Source organism: Pristis pectinata, chromosome 16, assembly GCF_009764475.1.
Source record: "Pristis pectinata isolate sPriPec2 chromosome 16, sPriPec2.1.pri, whole genome shotgun sequence".
In the NCBI taxonomy this organism is placed as follows: domain Eukaryota; kingdom Metazoa; phylum Chordata; class Chondrichthyes; order Rhinopristiformes; family Pristidae; genus Pristis; species Pristis pectinata.
In genome coordinates this window covers 42,907,631-42,930,908 of record NC_067420.1, presented here as the reverse complement: position 1 = coordinate 42,930,908, position 23,278 = coordinate 42,907,631, and the positions used below count along the sequence as shown (strand labels likewise).

At 43.7% G+C, this 23,278-nt stretch overlaps 1 protein-coding gene across 1 annotated transcript; it reads right to left on the bottom strand.

Annotated features, from left to right (window-relative positions):
• Nucleotides 1–9,834: 9,834 nt before the first annotated feature.
• Nucleotides 9,835–15,392, bottom strand: tmem74b (transmembrane protein 74B). Its single transcript, XM_052030961.1, has 2 exons — nucleotides 14,941–15,392; nucleotides 9,835–13,606 (listed from the first exon to the last, which is right to left on the bottom strand). Exon 2 carries the CDS (start codon nucleotides 13,552–13,554, stop codon nucleotides 12,802–12,804), a length of 753 nt encoding a protein of 250 aa, XP_051886921.1. The 5' UTR covers nucleotides 13,555–13,606; nucleotides 14,941–15,392; the 3' UTR covers nucleotides 9,835–12,801.
• Nucleotides 15,393–23,278: the final 7,886 nt, after the last annotated feature.

Below are 23,278 nucleotides of genomic sequence, written 5' to 3'. Positions count from 1 at the left end.
GTCCCTTCACAACAAGATTATTAATTAACCCTTTCTCATTGCAGAGCACTAGATCTACAATAGCCTGCTCCCTTGTCGCTGTTGTAACGTCCTCAGCTAGAACTCCATCACGTATACATTCCAGGAATTCAGTCTCTACATTATTAATACTGATGTGATTTGCCAAGTCTATAAAAAGATTAATGCCCCAATGATTACTCTATTACACTGTTCTCACATCTCTGATTTTGTTACTTATACCCTGCCCTACCACTGTTGGGAGGCAATAAACCACCCCCGCCAATATTTTCTGCCCCTGCTGCTTCCCAGCTCCACCCAAACTGATTCAGTCCTACACCAAGACACAAGAGACTGCAGTTGCTGGAATCTGGAGCAATACACACAAAATGCTGGAGGAACTCAGCAGGTCAGGCAGCATCTGTGGAGGGAAATAAACAGTCAACGTTTCGGGTCGAGACCCTTCTTCAGGGCATTACGGGGAGAAGGCAGGAGAATGGGGTTGAGAGGGAAAAATAAATCAGCCATGATCAACTGGCAGAGCAGATGATGGGCTGAATGACATAATTCTGCTCCTATGTCTTATGGTCCTATGGTCTTATGGAAATCTCTCCTGAACCATCTCTCCAGCCACACATTCACTTACTCTATTGTTCTATTTCTGCACATGTGTGCAGGATAACCAGATATACTTTTTATTAAGCAATTTGCATTAAGGTTCATCTGGTGGCCAGGAATAGGCAGGTGGTTGGAGGACCCTGTGAAGGAATAGAAGCAATGTCTTCTTCGCAAGAATCCACCAGTAGCTCCTCTCAACACTTGGCCTTCACTTTAGTCCAAGATTTTGCAGATCATAGATCGATGCACATTCAAAGTGAATAGAAGCAGTTCCCATGGATACTTCTACATCACAAGGAAGATTTCAAAGTTGAAAATGAATTTCACATCACATGATCATCCAGAGCGACATGTGGCAGACAAACATTTGCTAAGTTCCTCAGAAGAACTGGAGGCAAATATTGTGTATGGACCCTTCGTATCTGGCCTCAGATGGTTTGGTAGAAAGGGATGCTCAGACTATGAAAGCTGGAAAAGATGAAAGGAGATGAAATCAAAAGCTGCATGCTTGCATTTTCACTGCCAGACAACACCAGGTGCATCTGGACGACAGAAGCCTGCTGAGTTACCGATGGGCACTCACATTAGAACACATTTGGATTTAGTGAAGTCATAGTTCACTGCAGCTCTGTGATCCCAGCAAACAAACCAGAAGGAACAACATGATGCCAGAGCTTGTGATCACCTTTCTCAAGTTGATGATTCTGTAGTTGTCTGAGACATCACATTAAAAATCTGGTTATTCAGACGTGTCCTTGGTTCCACTGGACTGGCTTAACCTGTGTTTGAATGCTGTTCATGTGATGAAGCATCATTGGAATCAGAACCAGGTTTACTATCACTGGCATATGTTGTGAAATTTGTGGTTTTGCAGCAGCAGTACAGTGCAAGGTATAAAATTACTATAAGTTTACAAAAATAAAGAGTGCAAAAGAGGAATAACGAGGTAGTGTTCATGGGTTCATGGACCGTTCAGACCACAAGAAACAATGCACATCCTTGTCATCAAATGAACCAAATGAGGATTTGCTTACCTGTTATTGAAGCTGTTGCAGTGAGGGAGGACACACCTGCTGGTGATGTACCTGTCCAAACTGAGCTGAAGAAGATAGGTTGAATTTGTAAATATGGAAATGTTGGTGAAAATGTTTTCTTGCAACATTGTATTTTTTTATGATATTTTATGTACGAAAGTTTTCATCCAAATTCAAGGGGAAGAGCTTTAATATCCTGAAGATAACTTTAAGAGATGTTAAGAATTGCTGTGATAGAGTCATAGAGTTGTACAGCATAGAAACAGGCCCTTCAGCCCACCACGTCTATGCCGACCATCGTGCCTATCTACACTAATCCCACCTGCCTGCATTAATTCCACATCCCTCTGTGCCTGGCTCGTTCAAGTACCTGTTCAGCTGCCTCTTAAATGTTGTTACTGTTCCTGCCTCCACCACCTCCTCTGGCAGCTCATTCCAGTTACCCACCACCCTCTGTGAGAAAAACCTACCCCTCAGATCCACTTTAAGTCTTTCCCCTCTTACCTTAATTCTTTGCCCTCTAGTTTTACTCTCTCCTACCCTGGGAAAAAAAAACTGTGACTACCTACCCTATCTATGCCCCTCATAATTTTATAAGCCTTCATAAGGTCACCCCTCAGCCTCCTTCGCTCCAAGGAAATCAGCCCCAGTTTAGAAACATATAGAAACATAGAAAACCTACAGCACAATTCAGGCCCTTCAGCCCACAAAGTTGTGCCGAATACGTCCCTACCCTTGAAATTACTAACGTTACCCATAGCCCTCTATTTTTCTAAGCTCCATGTACCTATCCAAAAGTCTCTTAAAATACCCTATCGTATCCGCCTCCACCACCGTTGCCGGCAGCCCATTCCACACACTCACCACTCCCTGAGTAAAAAACTTACCCCTGACCTCTCCTCTGTACCTACTCCCCAGCACCTTGTGGCAACCATTTCAGCCCTGAGAAAAAACCTCTGACTATCCACACGATCAATATCTCTCATCATCTTATACACCTCTCATCCTCCGTCGCTCCAAGGAGAAAAGGCCGAGTTCACTCAACCTGTTCTCACAAGGCATGCTCCCCAATCCAGGAAACATCCTTGTAAATCTCCTCTGCACCCTTTCTATGGCTTCCACATTCTTCCTGTAGTGAGACGACCAGAACTGAGCACAGTACTCCAAATGGGGTCTGACCAGGGACCTATATAGCTACAACATTATCTCTCGGCTCCTAAATTCAATTCCACGACTGGTGAAGGACAATACACTGTATGCCTTCTTCACCACAGAGTCAACCTGTGCAGCTGCTTTGAGCGTCCTATGGACTCGGACCCCAAGATCCCTCTGATCCTCCACACTGCCAACAGTCTTACCATTGATACTATATTCTGCCATCATATTTGTCCAGGCTCTCCTTATAACTCAAGCCCTCCAGTCCAGGCAACATCCCTGTGAATCTTTTAGGCACCCTCTGTAACTCTGTACTGTTACTGTTTTTACCTGTACTACATCAATGCACTTTGTACTAACTCAATGTAACTGCACTGTGTAATGAATTGACCCGTACGATTGGTTTGTAAGACAAGCTTTTCACTGTACCTCAGTACAAGTGACAACAATAAGCCAATACCAATACCAATACCAGTTTAGTCACATCCTTGCCATAGCATGGCAACCAGAACTGCACCAATATTTCAAGTGAGGCCAAATCAATGATTTGTACAACTGTTAGCGGCCTGTAGTTCCCTGGCTTATCTCTGCCTTCTTTCTTAAATAAGGGCACAACATCAGCTATCCCCCGGTCTTCCAGTCCCTCACCTGAGGCTAACGAAGATACAAAACTCTCTGTCAAGGCCCCAGCAATCTACTCCCTTGTTTCCAATAATATTCTAGGATACACCTGGTCACGTTCCAAGGATTTATCCACCTTTATGCATTTCAAGACCTCCAACACCTCCTCCTTTGTAATGTTAATGTGTTCCAGGATATCATTGTTACCTCCCCTGAACTCACTACCTTCCATTGTCTTATTGTTCATCTCCCTCTAGTGACTGGATGACAACACAAAACGAAATGGATTTACACAGAGAAAGCTGATGAACTATGAGTGTTGTTTGTGCACACTGAATGGTGTTGTCATGATACCAACACCTCTGCTTGACATGAAAGGTGAAATCAAGGCAAAAGTTGCATCTTTGTTCTTTTACTACCAGAAAACACTGAGTACAATTGCAGGACAAACACCTGCTTAGATACTGATGGACAGGTGTGTCAGAACACATTTAGGGTTTGTTGAAATCAGAGATTGCTGTTACTGGACCAGCAAAGCAAAGGAACAACTAATTGCAGCTTTCCATTTGGAAGCTGACTCAGGTTTTCTCTCTCCATCAGCACCACCTAATCTGTTGGGTATTTCTTACAGCTTTGCATTTTGCAGCTTTTACATTCCTTTGTTTGTGTTCCTTCTCTTTAAGTCCCCTCATTTCATTGCATTTATGTTTCTTAATTCATATTCCCTATCTAACTACATCATCAACCTATCAACTGGATGATTTTATCCACAGCAACCCAGGTCTCATCCTATCAGTGATATTCCCTTTGTCCTAAACATCCCTCTCCCAAACTCTCTGCAACTTAACACAAACTCATTTTCTCTTCTTCCTGGTTCTAAAAAAGGGTCTTCAACCTAAAACATCAACTCTGTTGCTCTTTCCACAGAGGGTGCCTGACTTGCAGAGAATTTCCAGTGTTTTCTGTTTTTATGTACAATACAGAGATAAAAATATACCACTTTTCCTCTATCAATGCAAGGATAAATCCTGGAAATTCCTACCAATTCACCATACGGGAATAATTTCACCACTAGAAATGCAGTGGTCCAACAAGGCAGTTTGCTACCTTCTTCTCAAATGCTATAGCAATGCCTCTCCTCCTCCCAAGTATGAATCTAAAATACTCTATGTATTGTGATGTTATTGGACAAGATGTTACCACCAAATTAAAAACAATAGTCTATTAGAATAGCAAAATGTGGACATGTTCAGTGATAGTAAGTATCTCTAAAGAGCAGGAAACAAGAAGCATGTGCTAAATGACACCTGTATGATTAATTTGAATTTAGAGTCCTGCTTAATTATAAAGGAAACTGGTAGAGTTTTGGGGAAAAATGTGTTCAGATTCTCTAACATTCAGTTTAATGAATCTAAAGTACACCAGGTTTGATCATAAATTAGAGACACAAGAGATTGTAGATGCGGGAATCTGCAGCAAAATTAAGCGGTGAGAGGAACTCAACGGTCAGGCAGCATCTGTGGAGGGAAATGGACAGTCGACGTTTCAGGTCTTGATCCTTCCTCTGGACTGCCCACAGAAGAGTAATGCATCCTTCTCCCGCACCCTCATCAGCCCCTTGATCTCAGCATTGATTTATTAATGTCAGAGTTTAGCTGTCTCCTGCATTTTCTTGTTAATTACGTTGTCATCATTATTGCTCCAGAGCATCTGAATTAATCTGCTGATACTTGGAGCTCAGAGTGCTGAAAAAAAAATCACAACTGTTAATAGAAAATAGAATCAGAGAACACTACAGTACAGAAAACAGGCCATTCGGCCCTTCTAGTCTGTGCTGAAACGGTATTCCGCTAGTCCCATTTACCCGCACCCAGTCCATAACCCGCCAGACCTCTCCTGTCCATAATCCAATTTATTCTTAAAACTCAAGAGTTAGCCCACATTTACTACATCAGATGGCAGCCCATTCCATACTCCCACCATTCTTTGAGTGAAGAAGTTCCCCCTAAACTTTTCCCCTTTCACCCCAAAGCCATGTCCTCTCGTACTTATCTCTCCTAATCTAGGTGAAAAGAGCCTACTCGCATTAACTCTGTCTATACCCCTCATAATTTTGTAAACCTCCATCAAATCTCCCCTCATTCTTCTGCACTCCAAGGAATAAAGTCCTAACCTGTTCAATCTTTCCCTGTAACTCAACTCCTGAAGATCCGGCAACATTCTAGTAAATCTCCTCTGCACTCTTTCAATCTTACTGATATCCTTCCTATAGTTAGGTGACCAGAACCACACACATTACTCCAAATTTGGCGTCACCAATGTCTTATACAACCTCACCATAACATCCCAACTCCTATACTCAATACTTTGATTTATGAATGCCAGGATGCCAAATGCCTTCTTTACAACCCTGTCTACCTGCGACACCACTTTCAGGGAATTATGTATCTGAACTCCCAGATCCCTTTGTTCCTCCACACTCCTCAGTGCCCTACCATTTACTGTGTATGTCCTACCCTGATTCGTCCTTCCAAAATACAACACATCACACTTGTCTGCATTAAATTCCATCTGCCATTTTCTGGCCCATTCTTCCAGTTGGTTCAGATCTCTCTGCAAGCTTTGAAAGCCTTCCTCACTGTCCACTACGCCTCCAATCTTAGTATCATCAGCAAACTTGCTGATCTAATTTACCACATTATCATCTAGGTCATTGATATAGACAACAAACAACAATGGCCCCAGCACAGATCCCTGAGGCACACCACTAGTCACAGGCCTCCAGTCTGAGAAACAATCATCCACAACCACTCTCTGTCTTCTCCCACACAGCCAATTTTGAATCCAGTTTACAACCTCTCCGTGGATACCTAGTGTCTGAACCTTCTGAACTAACTTCCCATGTGGGACCTTGTCAAAGGCCTTACTAAGGTCTATGTAGACAATATCCACAGCCTTTCCTTCATCTACTTTCTTGGTAACCTCCTCGAAAAACTCTACAAGATTCGTTAAGCATGATCTACCGCGAACAAAGCCATGCTGACTATCCTTAATCAGCCCTTGGCTATCCAAATACTTGTATATCCGATCTCTCAGAACACCTTCCAATAATTTACCCACTACTGATGTCAGGTTCACTGGCCTGTAATTACCTGGTTTACTTTTAGATCCTTTGTTAAACAACGGAACTACATGAGCTACCCTCCAGTGCTCCGGCACCGCACCCGTGGCTAAGGACATTTTAAATATATCTGCCAGGGCCCCTGCAATTTCTACACTAGTCTCTCTCAATGTCCGAGGAAATATCTTGTCAGGCCCGGGGGATTTATCTACCTTTATTCGCAGTAAAGCAGCAAGCACCTCCTCCTCTTTAATCTCTGTATGTTTCATGACACTATTGCCTGTTTCCCTTCCTTCCATATCCACTATGCCAGTTTAATGCCAAAATAAAGAACAACAGATTCTGATTACAACAACTCCCCTGGTCCTGTGAAACTGGATAAACCTACTGCTACAATCAGAAACTTGGCAACACGTACATGTACCAGGTCAACCTACCATCTCTGACTCTCCTGGCATTAAGGGTTTTGCAGAGCTAAGGCAGTTGATCCAGCAGCTCAATACGCCAGTCACTGCATAAATGCAGATGAGGGCTTCAAACACCTGACTCCAACAGACAGAGAAAACCTACATAGATTCATAGTGACTCATAGAGTTATACACCATTGAAACCCTAACCCTTTGGCCCAACTCATCCATGTCAACCAAGTTGACTCTCTACACTAATCCTATTTGCCTGCATTTGGCCCATTTCCCTCGAAACTTTTCCTATCCATATCCCTGTCCAAATGTCTTTTAAACTCTGCAATTGTACCTGCTTCTGGCAGCTTATTCCACATATTCACCACCTTCTGTATGAAAAACTTGCCCCTCAGATCCCCTTTAAATCTTTCCTCCCTCACCTTAAACCTATGCCTAGTTTTAGACTCCCCTACCCTGGGAAAAAAACTGTGACCATCTATCCTATAATTGCCCCTTATAATTACATAAACCCCCTATAAGGTCACCCAGTGGCCTCCTTCGCTCCAGGGAAACCAGTCCCAGTCCATCCAGCCTCTCCTTATAACTCAAGCTCTGCAGTCCAGACAATATTCCTGTGAACTTTTTATGCACCATCTCCAGCTTAGTCACATTCCCCCTATAGTGTGGTGACCAAAACTGCACACAATACTCCAACAGCGGCCTAACCAACAATTTGTACAACCGTAACATGACATCCCAATTCCTGCACTCAAAGCCTCGGCCAATGAAGGCAAGCATACCTTACACTGTCTTCACCACTCTGTCTACCTGTGGATCCACTTTCAGAGAACTATCTACTTGTATTTGTGTCCCAAGGTCTCACTGTTCAATAACACTCTCCAGGGCCCTGCCATTCACTGTTTAACTTCACAAAGTGAATCAGTTCACTTTTAAATCAGTTAAATCAGTCAGCCATTCCCTTGCACACTTTCCCAGATCTATTGTAACCTTAGACGTGGCATCTAAAATTACATAGAACACAGAACAGTACAGCACAGGAACAGGACCTTTGGCCCATGATGTCTGTGCTGACCATGATGCCAATTTAAACTGCATGGTGCTCCATATCCCTCAATTCCCTGCCTAAACATTGCTATCGTATCTCCTTCCACCATTTCCCCTAGCAGCATGTTCCAGGCACCTACCACTCCCTGTGTAAAAAAACTTTCCCCCTCTCACCTTAAAGCTATGCCCTCTAGTACTTGACATTTCCACCCTGGAAAAAGATTCTGACTGTCTACCCTGTCTCTGCCTCTCATAATTTTATATACATTGATCAGGTTGACCCTCAGCCTCCAATGCTCATAGAAAATAATCCAAATTTATCCAATCTCTCTTTATAGCTAAAACCCTCTAATCCAGGCAGCATCCTGGCGAACCTCTTCTGCACCCTCTCCAAAGTCACCACATCCTTCCTGTAATGCGGCGACTAGAACTGCACTCAATACTCCAAATATGGCCTAACCAAACTTTGGAGAAGTTTGCAGAACCTTTCGCAATATCAGAACTTATCATGAAGCACTTCACCACCAATAAACACAGATATGATATAAGAAATGGTGCCGGAAGTGTGGCGGCACTTGCGGGCAGCCCCCAGAACACCCTACGCAGAAGATGCATTTCACTGTGTGTTTCGAAGTACATTTGACTAATAAAGATATCTTATCTTAATTTATGCAAAACAAGATGCAACAATGTGATAACAATCATATGATGCTAACTGAAGAATAAAAAAAATAATCCTGAGATCAGGTAGAGTTAACTGTCTCTTCTATTAAATAATCCCCTTAGTTCTTCTAAGTTTACAAAACTCTGGTTAGACCACACTTAGAGTACTGTGCCCAGTTCTGGTTGCCTCATTATAGGAAGGATGTGGAGGCATTGGAAAGGGTGCAGAGGAGATTTACCAGGATGCTGCCTGGTTTAGAGAGTATGCATTATGAGGAGAGACTAAGGGAGCTAGGGCTTTACTCTTTGGAGAGAAGGAGGATGAGAAGAGACATGATAGAGGTGTACAAAATATTAATAGATAGAATGGACAGCCAGCGCCTCTTTCCCAAGGCACCAGTGCTCAATACAAGGGGGCATGGCTTTAAAGTAATGGGTGGGAAGTTCAAGGGAGATATCAGAGGGAGGTTTTTTACCCAGAGAGTGGTTGGGGTGTGGACTGCACTGCCTGGGGCAGTGGTGGAGGCAGGTACATTGGTCAAATTCAAGAGATTGTTAGATAAGCATATGGAGGAATTTAAAATAGAGGGATATGTGGGAGGAAGGGGTTAGATAGTCTTAGGCGAGGTTTAAAGGTCGGCACAACATTGTGGGCCGAAGGGCCTGTATTGTACAGTAATATTCTATGTTCTACGTTCTATGTTCTATGTCCATCTGAGAGGGAAGATGAGGCTTCAGCTTAATGGCTCGTGAAAGACTGTATTAGAGTGTTGGTCCTGATTTTCCTGCTCAAGTCCCTTGAATAGGACTTTACTTCCCAAACTTATGACACAGTGTTGAGCCATAGGTGGTAAGTACATAAGAAGAAGGAGCAGTAGTGTGCCAAATGACCCCTGGAGTCTGCTCTGCTATTCAATAAGATCTTAGCTGATATGATCTTGGCAGCAACTCCCCTGTCCTGCTTGTTCCACTGAATCCATGATTCTCCTACAATTCAAAGTACTGACTGCTAATCAAAAACATCAGAAAAGGCAGTATCGACCTCCCAGCGTTACCATTTCACACACTGAAAAAGCAATAATTACCAGGAGAGAGAAAGAAATGGAAGTTGCATCAAAGGATTCTTTCATTCATGTTTTTATTATGTCATGATCTTTGTAGGCATAGCAGAAAACTGATTACATTATGATTAAAAAATGATTAAAAAGTGATTACGCTGAGAATTGCCACCAAACATATGAATAAATTTTGAAACATCTCATCAATTTTTCAAGCATCATAATAAAACCTGCAATTCAGGTGCTGTAGTGTTTTATCAAAAGCTTACTGCCTCTTCTGAGAACGCTACATTCCCCACCAGCAAAGTGTGCTTGAGAAATTAATTTACACATCTGAAATATTGCACCATTAAAAAAGTTTAAAAAAAACTGTCTCCTACCTGCTAACAGTCAGTTTTATATAATATATATGTAATGGACTGTATGTACAGCAATATGTTTTGGTACCGTCCAGAATACAGTGAAGCTGTTATAACAACAAGAGGGCCTCAGGCTAATTGCATAATTTAGAGACAATATATATATATTATGCAATATATATATATCCTGACCCAAGGATTTCTGAACATATTAAATATGTACAGTATTCCTTTTGAAATGTTTTGACCTTGAGAGGTGCTGTATATTTTATTCAATAGGATCAAGACACTGTTGGGTACATGTTGCAAAGGCTGCCAATCTTATCCATACTTGTTTGAATTTCCCATTTTTTTCTTTCTCCTCTCTAGAATGCTAACTGCTGGGTATAGGGGTTACTTCTTATGTGTGAGGGAATGAATGTTGGCACTAGAACTGCCCTTTCAGGTACGATTTCCTGAGATGGTAATTGGATGATTTTTTTCCCCTCCCTTTCCTACCCAAGAACAATTGATCCATTTGCAGTATGACTTTTAAGGCCAGGCACCCTACAGGGAAGAGACAAAAGAGTTCTAAGCTATGAGATGCCTGATGTATGGTCCTGCAAAAAGTACAGTAAAGGTAAATTAAGCACCATTCTTTAGGTATGGAAATACGGTGGTCAGTTCTAATCTAGTGAAATTCACACAAGCTACTTTCTCGATACATGAAATGGATTCTGTGTCCAATCGCAAAGACAAAAGGTTCAGACTTGTTTCAGCAACTGAGAATGGGTGGACTGTAAGAATCTTCCAGGAAAGTCTGCAAGGATGCACTAAGTGCCCATCATTTCCTTTGCTGCTGCTTTCTCAAAGTCCTGCAACTTCTGACCTTGTAGCACTGTGGGAGAACTTTCCTCCTGCAAAGCTACAGCAGCCTAAGGAGGCATTTCACCACTAGCTTCCTCAAGGGCAAGTAGCCATAAGCAATAAAATGCTGGAATTGACAGAAAAACACTTATCTGGTACATTTTTGAATTACTTCTACTCTAATAGCAGCGAGGCTGGGAACTCAACCTGATCAGAATGACTGAGTGGGGGTAAATTTCTATGGAGGTAATCCCACCCATTCAGTGCAACTTCAGCAGATAGACTGCATAATCCCTAGAAATGCAGCATTAATGCAGCTAATGCAACATTCCTAAGGTTTTTGAGACCTAAAAAGGTCTATTACTCTGACCCTAAAGACCCTATTATTAGATCCTATAGGGACCCTAAAAACCCTATTACTATGCCAGTAATACATTACTGATAGGAGAATTCCCAAAGAAATTGACCTCTATAGCAGCAGAGTTCACATTTGTTGTTCCATTTGAGTTCACAACATTACTATCTGAAAAGCTCTCCTTAAAATACTGTAAAGTGAGTTCAAGCTTTTGTCCCAGTCGACCTAAAAGATTAGAAAAGTCTGCTTAACCCCTTGGCTGGCAACTACAGGTACTGGGATTAGAACGTTGATTATTTAACATTTAAATAAAGCACTTGTGTGGCACTGTAACATAACACACTCAACCACATTCTCAGTAGGGCCATCAGTAAAATTTTGCTGAAGTCCCAGGGATGTAGTAGTTCAGTCTGGGTTAGATCCAGATAATGCTGGATCCTGCTCGCTGAAAAAGTTGTTGTGGAAACAGTCTGTACAGGATGTCATTGCGGTGGGAACCAATGTGTGAAGTGCAGATTGTGTGGGATCTAGTGTGCACAAGGTATTGTACCTCAGGCCTGGGTCAGTACATGAGGGACTTCTGGCCAACTCCAGAGACCTGAGAACAAAAGATGGACAGATGCACTTGGTAGAGAACTGAGGGATGTGAAACTGTTTGAGATGCCATTTTTGGCTAAGCTGAGGCTCATCCCTTTCTCAGTCTCATGAATAACAAGGGAGTGATTCCTGTAACTTGGACAATGCTTATCCCTTGGTAAGCAGTAATTATTATCATGTTGTTGTTTGTGGGAGCTCACTTTGTGGGCAAGTTGCCACAGTGCTATAATAGTGAGTATAGTTCAGGAAGTAGTTAGTTGTAAAGCTCTCTGAGGCATCCTAAAGTCATGAAAGGTTTACAGAAACATATGTGTTTATATTTCTGTGATCAGAATGTGTGAGCTACAATCTGTCTGTGATCCAAGGGTCTGTGATCAATCTGTATGTGTTTAAACTAGTGTGGGATCAAATCCTTCTGGTAACTATCCCGTAGAAAATTGCTGGCTTGGTCTCGACAGTCTGAATAGCCTCTTGTGTGCTAACAATTCTATGAATATGTTTGGGACCCTGTAGATGATGCAATGCGTCGTAATATATTACACGTTTTAGCAGCAGACCCACTGAGGTCTGCACAGATTCACTCCAATCTGCAAGGGTGATTCCCACCCAACCACCGACCCCTCTCCCACTCCCTCCCCAACTACCGTCCTCTTTAAATTTCACGAGACATGACATGAATTTAACGCCATCTCTGCCCGACGAAGGACTGGATCCATTGGATTGATGATGATTTTCATCGTTTGGTGAATGTCGTAGTTTGGCCGCGAGGTTCACAGAGCAAGCCCCGAGTTTGTTATGTTTCATTGCATCACAAAAAAAGTATAATAAATACATGCATTTAAATACTCTCTTAATTAGGGAGGTTTGAAGGAACTAAGAGTTGGTCGGGAGTAGATGAGCTCCGTGCTTCTTCAGGAGCCGGTCTGGCTGAGGTTCTCGGACACCTGGATCACCTCCGACTCCACCAAGGACTGATGACCTTCGCCGTCCAATGGCTTCATTCTCAGGTTTATGGACCCGTAGGTCTTCCTGGCTCTGCCAGTCACCATGAAGTTCCTCCTGCCGTACAGATCGCCTTTGCAGATGGAGACCATGAGCAGCAGGGAGAGGAGCATGCCTCCCAGAGTCAGCAGACCCAGCCCAGCGATGATGCACTTGTCCAGGTGAGAGCCCAAGAGGGCGTAATGTAACTCCAGCCTCTCCATCTCCCGGGCTGTCACCGTGTCCGGATCCACTTTGGACTCCCTCGGAATGGCGTAGGCGATAACCACCAGGGTGATGCCGGCCACCAGAAAAACCAGCGCCACCATGAAGCCATAGTCAACTGACTGTCCGTTTGCCTCGGGTTCGGGCTCCTCCTCGGAGCGAGGCGACGTCTCGTGGGGTCTCTCCCGGCCGCAGTGGGTGGGCACGACCCCTGGCCTGGCCGAGCACCTATTGGCGCTCAGTTGGTCCACCCGGGAAATGAAGGAAGTCTCCTGCTCCTGGTCGCGGGGCAGCGGGTCGCCGCTGGGCGCTGGAGCTGACCGCGGTGCTGAAAGCTTGCGGGTGCAGGGCGCGCCCGCGTCGCCGTTCACCGTCAGCTGGGGCCGGGAGCCGTGGCTGGTGAGCTCGAGGTCGTTGTCCCTCACTTCCAGACGGGAATAGCATTCCGCAGACGCCATTGGAAATCGGTTGCCGTGTACATCCCAGCGATGCTTGACAGCCACCCTGCAACTGGAGACAAGGCTAGAGCTCGGTGACACGTCCTTCCAGTTAAACGTGGGGACACATCAAGAAACTCTTTATAGATCCCCAGGACTGCCGACCCCAAAGACGCCGAACGCCAGGTCCCTAACTCCCTGGCACTAAAGCTGTGCAGCTACATTTGTGGGGTACCTGCTTCTTGTCACCAGCCCAGAGAGAGGAACACAGCCACCTGCCAACACACCGCGATCTTAGTCCTTGACATGTGGACTAGACCCACCCTACAAAACCTCTATTTTATAGAAAATTTAAACCCCCCATTCAAAGGTGCCAGGTCCCATCAGTCGATCTACTGCCTTGGTAAAGTTAAGAGCGGAGAGGTGCCATGTCCTAACACGTTGAAACCCTTTCGTATTCTCCCTGAATATGCAGTGTGCACTTGCCTACAGGGAGGGCTCAGCACTTGCTTACCTGTCTCCGTCTCTTTAACCCCTTGTTTCTCAGATAGTTTTTATTTCACAATAGACTGCTTCATTTTACAGCGAGAAGCTTTCGCTCTCCCCTCCCCTGTCGCCCTCTCTTTTTTTTTGTTAATTTAAATCCCCTATATCCTCATTTGGCGCGTTTGGCATCGGACCGGCCGACCCAGCTACTGACTGATTCCGGCGCTCCCAGACCGTGCAACCAAGCCACAGGGACAGAGATGGAGTCCTTTATTCCTCGGTGCCCTTCAGCAGTTAAACTCTGAAACACGGACAAGATCAGGGCAGCGATTGACGGAGGGGGCAGAGTGCTCACGGCAATGACTTTTGGACCGGTGTAAAGTGATGTGCCGATCACACCGCGACCACCGTGACCCGATCCCCCCCCCCCCCCCTTTGTCCTGCGCGCATTTTTATAATCCCATTCATACATAAATACACAAAAGTTTCTCGCGTTCCCTTATTTCATCAATTACATCTTCAGTCGAAAGGGTACAGTGAGATCTCAGAGAGCCCTATTGATAGCCGAATGGTTTTAATCTTGCCCAGTTGCTAGCAGTTCCAAATTAGGGTTGCAGGTTCAGGGCGCGCCGTCGAAGCAGTTAGAGAGAGAGAGAGAGAGGCTGTACAATGGCGTCCGTCACCAGCAGCGAGACAGGGCTCGCTTGGATTCAGGCCATGTATCTGTTCGCAGGGCGGTGACATCTGCATCCAGCACTCCCAGAGCAGGAGTCGGTTCCCCCGCAACAGTCTCCGGCGCTTTAAAGGTTCCTCTGCCTGCTGCTCATTCCCACCCGTGCAATTGCTGCCCTCGGATTTGCGGGATATTTCCGTAACCGATGGAAATATTTGCAGCAACTTAATTCCCGTCGATTAACTTACCTCTAAATGCGATTGCTCGTCCTTAATCTGTCACACACCGACGCGGGCTCCTGCAAGATGCTAGTCTCCGGAACTCGCAGTTCTGTTGGACGCCGGGCGCTGTCCGCCCGCGGTGTAAGTCACATTTAGAAGCAATCTGCTGACTCCTGCTTCCAAGGGTACCTCTCCTCCCCGATTATTCTTTAACTGCTTCGACTCTCCGAACTACATCCTCCAACGCAAGCCGCCGAATCCTCAGCCACCTGCCAACACTAGGGCTCGCAATGAGGTTCTTGGAAGATCAAGTAAACGCTGTAAAGTCCCCGGGGATTATTCGGAACATTTCACGTTCTCCGTAGCTCCCGCCCCCCACCCCGGCCAGAGTTTGCGTGTCATGCATTGCTGATTTATTCAGCATGTGGGCTCCGCTTCCTCCTCCTCCGTGAGATTCCCACGGTTCAATCTGAGTTGGGGCTGACTCGTTCTGACGTGCCTTTGAGTTCCTTATTCACAGTGACAGGGCGCGCACTTTGGGATTACTGGCACGCAACCTCTGCCCTTGCAGGGGCGCCCCCTGCAAATACACCCCGATCCCCCTCCCCCCCCACACACACACCCCAACACACTGCAGATACATCACCCTAACCTCAGCATTTAACCATCCCCTTCGCTCCAAGTATAGTTCAATGAAAAAATAGCACCCTCCCGCAAACATCCCCTGCAACTATCAAATGATCTGTACAAAAACCACCGCAAATGTCGTAGCCGCTGTTGTTAAAATAATGCCCTCTGCAAATAAACCTCACCTCCCTGCACAGAGCCCCCGCTATAAATACAGACCACTCCATGAAAAAAAACACAGGTCCCCAGAGGTAAATAGGAGTAAACGGAGAGATACAGAAATCCCGGGGCATTTCAGAACCACCGGGCGCGGGGAGACAACGACAGCCTTGTCCTTGTAAGGATCCTTCACTGGTTGATTTATGCCTACATCGCATTCGGATCAGAAGGCACTCGGCGCCCCTCGCTTGTAATGAGGAGTCTGACCGGCAGTCCCACCGCGCCTTGCCCCAGGAACCCCAGCCGGCCACAACGGGTGACCTTCATCTCCAAAGTTTTCTGCCAAATGTGACCGGCGCTGAAATCTCGTCCAGAAGAACCTCCCGGTTCAGGAAAAGCGTCGCTTCTTAGATTTAATGGCAGCTCTATCGCGGGGCCGGAGACTGGAGCTCCATCCCGTGACTGAGCGAGGGCCGGAGCTCCATTCTGGGGCTGTGGGAGGCAGGCGGCAGGGGCAGGGGCAGCAGGGATGCTGGGAGCCTCATCCTGGGGCCGCCGCTGGGGTGAGGCTGAACTTCCATCCTGGGGCCGAGAGGCTGGAGCTCCACCCTGGGGCCGAGGGGCTGGAGCTCTCTGGGGCCGAGGGGCTGGAGCTCCACCCTGGAGCCGAGGGGCTGGAGCTCCACCCTGGAGCTATGGGGGTTGGATGTCCGACCGGATCAGAGTCCAAGGGGGACCATGTAACCCAGTCCGCCACATCTCATCAGCATCAACGCCGGCTGGCAGGGATAGGAGTCAGATTGCAAGGGTTGCGACGGATGGGATGGACGATGGTGCAACTGGGCTGTCTGTTATACCATCTCTTCAATTGAGTACTAGGAACGAATCTTGCCTCCATTACAAAAATGGTTAAGAAGTCACTCACAGCGAGAACGCGCTTAAAACAGTTCTGAGAGGGAGTCAAGCTGTTTACAAAATATCAAACACACTATATACACAGGTTATATAGTTTCATTGTAATAGGTCTGTAGATCTAATCCTGTACTGTACAATAAACCTCTATAAAATACGAATATACATCTTATATCCTAACTTATAACATGTACATATGTACATTGCAGCTACATGTAAATTTGCTTAAATATAAAGATAGTTAACATAAAAGGGAATCCTAAAATCTTCTTTTGGCATGTAAGTAATAAATGGAGGGGTGGGCCATTTAGACAGACGACATTGCTAGAATACTAAATGGGCACACTACTTTGGTCTTCAGTAAGGAAGAGGATCGTGGTAAAATCTCAGTAGATGAGGAGATGGCACAGATGATGACAACTGATAAGGAGATGACACTAGAAAGGCTGGCTACACTTAAACTAAACTGGTCTGGATGAGGTCCATCCTTGGTTGCCGAGGGAATTGAGCATGAAGATTGCAGAACATAGGAACCAGGAGCAGAAATGTGCCTGCTCAGTCATTCAATAAGATCATGGCTGATCCAATCTTGGCCTCAATACCATTGCTTGCCAGTCCTCTCTAGATACAGAAGAGGTGCCAGAGAATTGGAAAATGACATCCTTGTGCAAAAATAGCTGTAAGAGCATGTCAGGTAACTAGGGACCAGTCAAGTTGACTGTGGAGGAACTTTTAGAAACAATAATCAAAAAAAATATTAATAGGCATTTGCATTTGTAAGTGTATATCATGCTTGACTAACTTGAATGATCATTTTATAAGGTAACAGAAAACGGTGATTTAGGGAATGTGGTAGAAGTCAGGTGTTGTTTTAGAAACTCCTACACAAAGTGCTGGCTAGCAAAACTGAGGCACTTGGGTTTAAGGCTTGGAAGCAGCATAGATGGGAAGTTAATTTAAAGACAGAAAGGAGAGAGTGATGGTAAATAGTTGTTTCTGAGGCTGGACAGGAGTGTTCCCTTGGGATCAGTGCTGAGACCACTGCAGTTGTTGACATACGTTAATGACTAAAGCATGGTAACTGTGTGCAAGGTAAAAGTTCCACATTTGTGAATGACACAAATCTTGGAAGTGTGCTAAACTGTGAGGAGGAGAGTAATACATTGCAAGAAGACATAAATAGGCTGGGTTATGGTTACACATGGCAAATAAAATGTAATACACAGAAATCTGATGCAATACACTTTTGGCAAAATAAGTAAGGACAGATAATATAGGCTAAATGGCACAGTTGTGATGGGTGTGCAGGAACAAAGGGATCTGAATTAATGTGTGTACACATCCTTCAAAGTGGCAGGACATGTTGAGATCATGGTTGGTAAAGCATTTGGGATTCCAGGATTCATTAACTGATGCACAGAGTGCAATAGCAGGTAGGTTATGTTGAACCTGAGCAGAATACTGATTAAGACACACTGGAGTATTGTGTCCAGTTTTGGTCACCACACTTTAAGGAGGATTTGAAGGTCCTAGAAGATGCAGAAAATATTTACTAGAATGTTTCCAGCGATGAGGAATTTCAGCAAAATGGTTCAACTGGAAAATCTGGAGTTCTTCTCCCTGGAGCGAAAAAGATTGAGATGAGATTTGATGGAGGTGTACAATTAGTGTTCAAGCACCAGGTGCATGGATTTTAAATTTTGGGCAAAGAATTCAGGGAGGGTGTGAGCAAAATATATTTTACTCAGAGAGTATGTATGTGTGAAATTCACTGCCTTTAAGGGAGGTTGAAACAGAATAAACTAGCTCCTTCAAATGGGAACTGGATTGGCATTTGAGAGAAAAGAGTTTGCAGAACAATGAGGAACAAATGAAGGAATGGGACTGACGGTATTGCTGGCATGAATTCACTGTGCCAAAAAGGCCTTTTGTGTCACAATAATTCTATGATTCTAAGAAATAGTGTGTGTAAATGTTGTTCTTATATTTAGTGTTTATTATTTAATAAATACAGCACATTATGAAAAAGAAAATTTCAATGCAATTAATGTGGGGTGGTTACTGTAAAAATCTCTGTGTGGCAGTGATGGGAATATGGTCATTTAGTTCTGATCAAGTCCTTCCCCCCAGTGATAAAAATCAAACGGGTGGGGGTGGCGAGCAGGGAGGGGGTCAGGGAGGGGTTGAATTAGTTGGAGATGGCATGAATAATCTCCAAGCACACGATAGTTAAGACAGTCAGGATCCAAGAGGTCTGCAAGAAGACATACTTTAAATGCTGGAAATCAGAAGTAAAACAAGAGATAAGATTTCTTTATTAGTCACATGCACATTGAAATACACAGTGAAATGCATCTTTTGCATAGAGTGTTCTGGGGGCAGCCCGCAAGTGTCGCCACACTTCCGGCGCCAACATAGCATGCCCGCAAGCTCCTAACCTGTACGTCTTTGGAATGTGGGAGTAAACCAGAGCACCCAGAGGAAACCCACGCAGACAAGGGGAGAACATAGAAACTCCTTACAGACAGTGGCCAGAATTGAACACAGGTTGCTGGCGCTGTAATAGCATTACGCTAACCGCTACATTACTGTGCCCGCCCTTTCACTACCATCTCAGCAAGTCAGGCGATATTTGGGGAGAGAGAGCTTTCATTTGTCCTGAAACATTAACTCTGCTTCTCTTCCCACTGATGCTGCCTGATAGTTTCTAGCATCTTCTGTTTTATTCCTGGAGATATGTATAACATTCATTGTCTATTCTGTTCCTTTATTGCGCCTGATTCTGCTGTGAGTGGTGACAAATGGTGCAGTAGCTTATCAAATTTCTATGAAATTTTGCACAGCAAATTGCTGCCAGGGATATATCCAAAAGCACAACACCTTGGCAGCAAAGCAGCTATATATTTCCTTTTCCAATCAGAGTGGAGAAGCATTAACAATCAGAGCAGCAGAGCCTAAATCATGCAAAACCCTTGCCCTCCCTCCCCTACGCTGACCTTGGAGACCCCAGTGGGGTAGGCAGTCGTTACTGCCAGTGTTTGCACTTCAGCCCCATAAACCAGACTGACATTTCATTGGGCTGCTGAGTGAGTGCTACACTGTCAGAATTGAATAATTATACTGAGGTCCTCAGAGGTATAAGAAAAGAACTGGAAGATTATGTCCATTGACCAATCTCAGCAAAAAACAAATTGAACATTTGCTTGTTTTGTTACTGCCTTAAGATCTTGCTGAACACAATTTGGCTGCCTTATTTCCCAAAATAACGTTTTCTAATTTCTTTTTCAAATTATTCTCCTTATCACATTGATTTTGTGGGAACTTGCAACGTAGAAACTAGCTGACACTTTTCCCACATTCTAACAATGACTCTAAAGTGATTAATTAGCTGTAAAACTTTATGATGTTATGGGGTGAACTGATAAGCACATAAATGCAAGCTATATAAATGCAAGTATTTGTATTTTTGGCTTGCAGTCTCCCTAGCCCAGACCCATGCTGTCAGTCTTTCCACTCCAAAGTTATCTTCACAGTCAGTCAATGTCTGGGTCCAACTGTTAATTTTCATTTCTTCCTCATTTTAACCATCACCTTTTCAGACTTCCCTTCTCATCAGTTTGGGAATAGTTTATAGGAATGAATGTTTGGTCCTATAATTGATTATTTCTTCAATGGATGAGCAGAAGAGTCCCAGCTCTTTGTCAGAAAACTGGTGAGAAGAAATGATACCTTTTATAACTATTTTAAAAAGTCTTCTTTAGAGGGAAGAATACCTGAAACTGAGACATTTTTATTTTCAGATCCCCATGGAAAAACAGTGTATGATTCCCATTCTCTCATAATACCAGATTCCAACAGTAACAGCCATTTCATTATTCCTGCCGTGTCTACCTCAGTATTCCTGTGCCATCAGAGCCAATTCCTAGCTACCATGTCCTGCTAATGACCACAAATAGTCCTACACCCATCTTTCAGTAATCTTATGTCCCAGATCCCTTTTTCCAACATAGAATATGACATAAATCAGGAACATCTAAATGAAAGATACTCTGTGTGTGTGTGTGTGTGTGTGTGTGTGTGTGTGTGTGTGTGTGTGTGTGTGTGTGTGTGTGTGTGTGTGTGGGTGTGTGTGTGTGTGTGGGTGTGTGTGTGTGTTTGCACATTGGAAGTTTTTAGCTTGTTTTGAACAAAAGGCTTTGCAAATATCTTTAAGTGATTTCTTGGCTCAGTAAATCAGTAGATCTTCATCACATCTCGGGGTTACAGAAGGCAAACTTGTTGCTCTGTTAGGAATTTGAAAATGAACCATAACAAAGATTGAATCATGAAATTTAAAAGATGGGGATTGTTAACAGAAATACCATGTACGGAGGGAGAAAGATACAAATAGAGAGATAGAGATAGGGAGGTAGAAGCTGTGAAGTTCAGAGCTTTATCAAGGATAATAGACTGGATCAAGGAAATGGTATTTATACTGGAAAAGTCAGAATGAATCAGGTTGAATAGGGTGAAGACCCTGTTTCATTGAATATGAAAGGACTCTCGCAACTACAGAACTGTGTTTATGGTTTAAGGAACAGATGCTGACTATGTTAATTGTCATTTTCTCTTCTTAGGCAGTGCCTTGGGATTGAGGATGGCTTTCTCACACCAGCTGCCATATGGTTTGGACAGAGTGTGGTCCCAGTCCAATGGCAAGGAGATCCAAGACAGTTGGAGACCAGGCTTTGATGCACAGACTTTAATACACACAGGGACTCTAAGCACACAGAGATGCACTCACCCACAACACACACAATCTTACTCACATTCTCCTCCTCGGATCCTTCCCTCACAGCCCACCTCCCAGCATCTTGTTTCCTTCCCAGTGCCACTAAGATAAGATATCTTTTCCAGTCACACGTACATCGAAACACACAGTGAAATACATCTTTTGCATAGAGTGTTCTGGGGGTAGCCCACAAGTGTCGCCACGCTTCTGGCGCCCACAACTTCCTAACCCATACGTCTTTGGAACATGGGAGGAAACTGGAGCACCCGGAGGAAACCCACGCAGGCACGGGGAGAACGTACAAACTCCTTACAGACAGCGGCCGGAATTGAACCTGGGTTGCTGGTGCTGTAATAGCGTTACACTAACTGCTACACTGCTGTGTTTGCACATCCAGAAAATATTTGGACAATTCTTTTTTTTTGAGAAGCATTGAACCTGTAGCATTGAACCCGTGCCATTGAACTTGATTAATGCCAACAGATATACTAGCCAACTATAGTCCATTGTAGCTTTTCTCAAATCACTCAGAATTTCCAGACAAAAAGAACAGGCAGATTTACATAAGTTCCTACATTGGTTATTTTTCATCCACAAAAGTCCTTTCCTTATTTCTATTTTTTTATTAATCTCACTTTTTGGTCAAGTTGAGATTGAGATGTCCTTGTGTATCTGCTCTAATATTTTATGCTGTAGGTACATACACTGCATATTGAACTGCACAACAGAAATAGTTGGGTTTATGCCGGTGGTTCCCCCTCACATATATCTGATCTCAATTAGTCAATTGTATAATGAGATGAACAGAAAATGGGTAATTCCCCATTCATCAAATCAGAAATGCAGTACAAAGAGTTGGAATTAATGCCAACTACCACCTTGCGAATAGCTATACAACATCAAAAATAACAAACACTTCCAAATATTTACCCAGTTCTGCATCTTGCAGTATGCTTGTCTCCTTTAACATAAGCTGATCACCATCATCCAAACTAACAAGATAATTAGTCTTTGCCATATGTGTTTGGTGATTAATCTTTAACATATCCAAAGAATATCTAATACAATAATGCTGAAGTGTAAGACAAATGGTAAAATTCTCAGACAAAGTTTCTCAATGTCAACATGCACCGAGTAACTCACTGAAATAGACGAGACCACAGATGGTATATGAAGCAAAAAGAATTCTATTTGTTTCTTTGTTCTCACTTAGGTGAACTAAACCGTTAGTCAGTTCTCAAGCTTTAGGATGCAACACTCAACATATCATTTCCATATTAAGAAAGACTTACATTACAATGGGGCCCATGATGTCTCAGAGCACTTACAGCTAATTAATTATTTTTTAAGTGTTGTAGTGTAAGATATTTATTTAAGAGCCATTAACACTATAATGATCTGTTATGTTTTCATTCATTCCTCAAGACAATTGTCAATTTTTAAGAAAATTGAGGTCATAGGTCACCCAAAAAATCAAGGATTGGTTGTTTTGATAAATTGATCTAGATATGTTAAATGAAGATTTAATCTAAGGACGATTAACATAGTCTGACATTTGCAGTCAGTGCAAAGTGGAAACTAGAAAAGAAGCAAGGAAAGCAGGAAATATATTGAGGAATAGAAAGATATTTATGCAAATAAACCTGTCAAATGATCTCAGTTCATCTTAGAGGGAGCTAACAATTATTATGACAAGTTAATCCAGCAGCACATGTTCTTGAAATATAGAGTAACAGTTAAATAGAACAGAATAGACACTAATGAAACTGGAATGAAAGGCAACTGCAGAATACTCACTGAAAACATGAGCTTGATGTCATAGAGAGCATAATATGCAGACAGAGAGAGAGAATCTGACAGACAGAGAGGGGAGGACCAACCCATCAAAGAGCGAGA

Bases quoted from the DNA above. Each gene is read 5' to 3' on its own strand.
- tmem74b (XM_052030961.1), bottom strand. From the start codon at position 13,554: ATGGCGTCTGCGGAATGCTATTCCCGTCTGGAAGTGAGGGACAACGAC.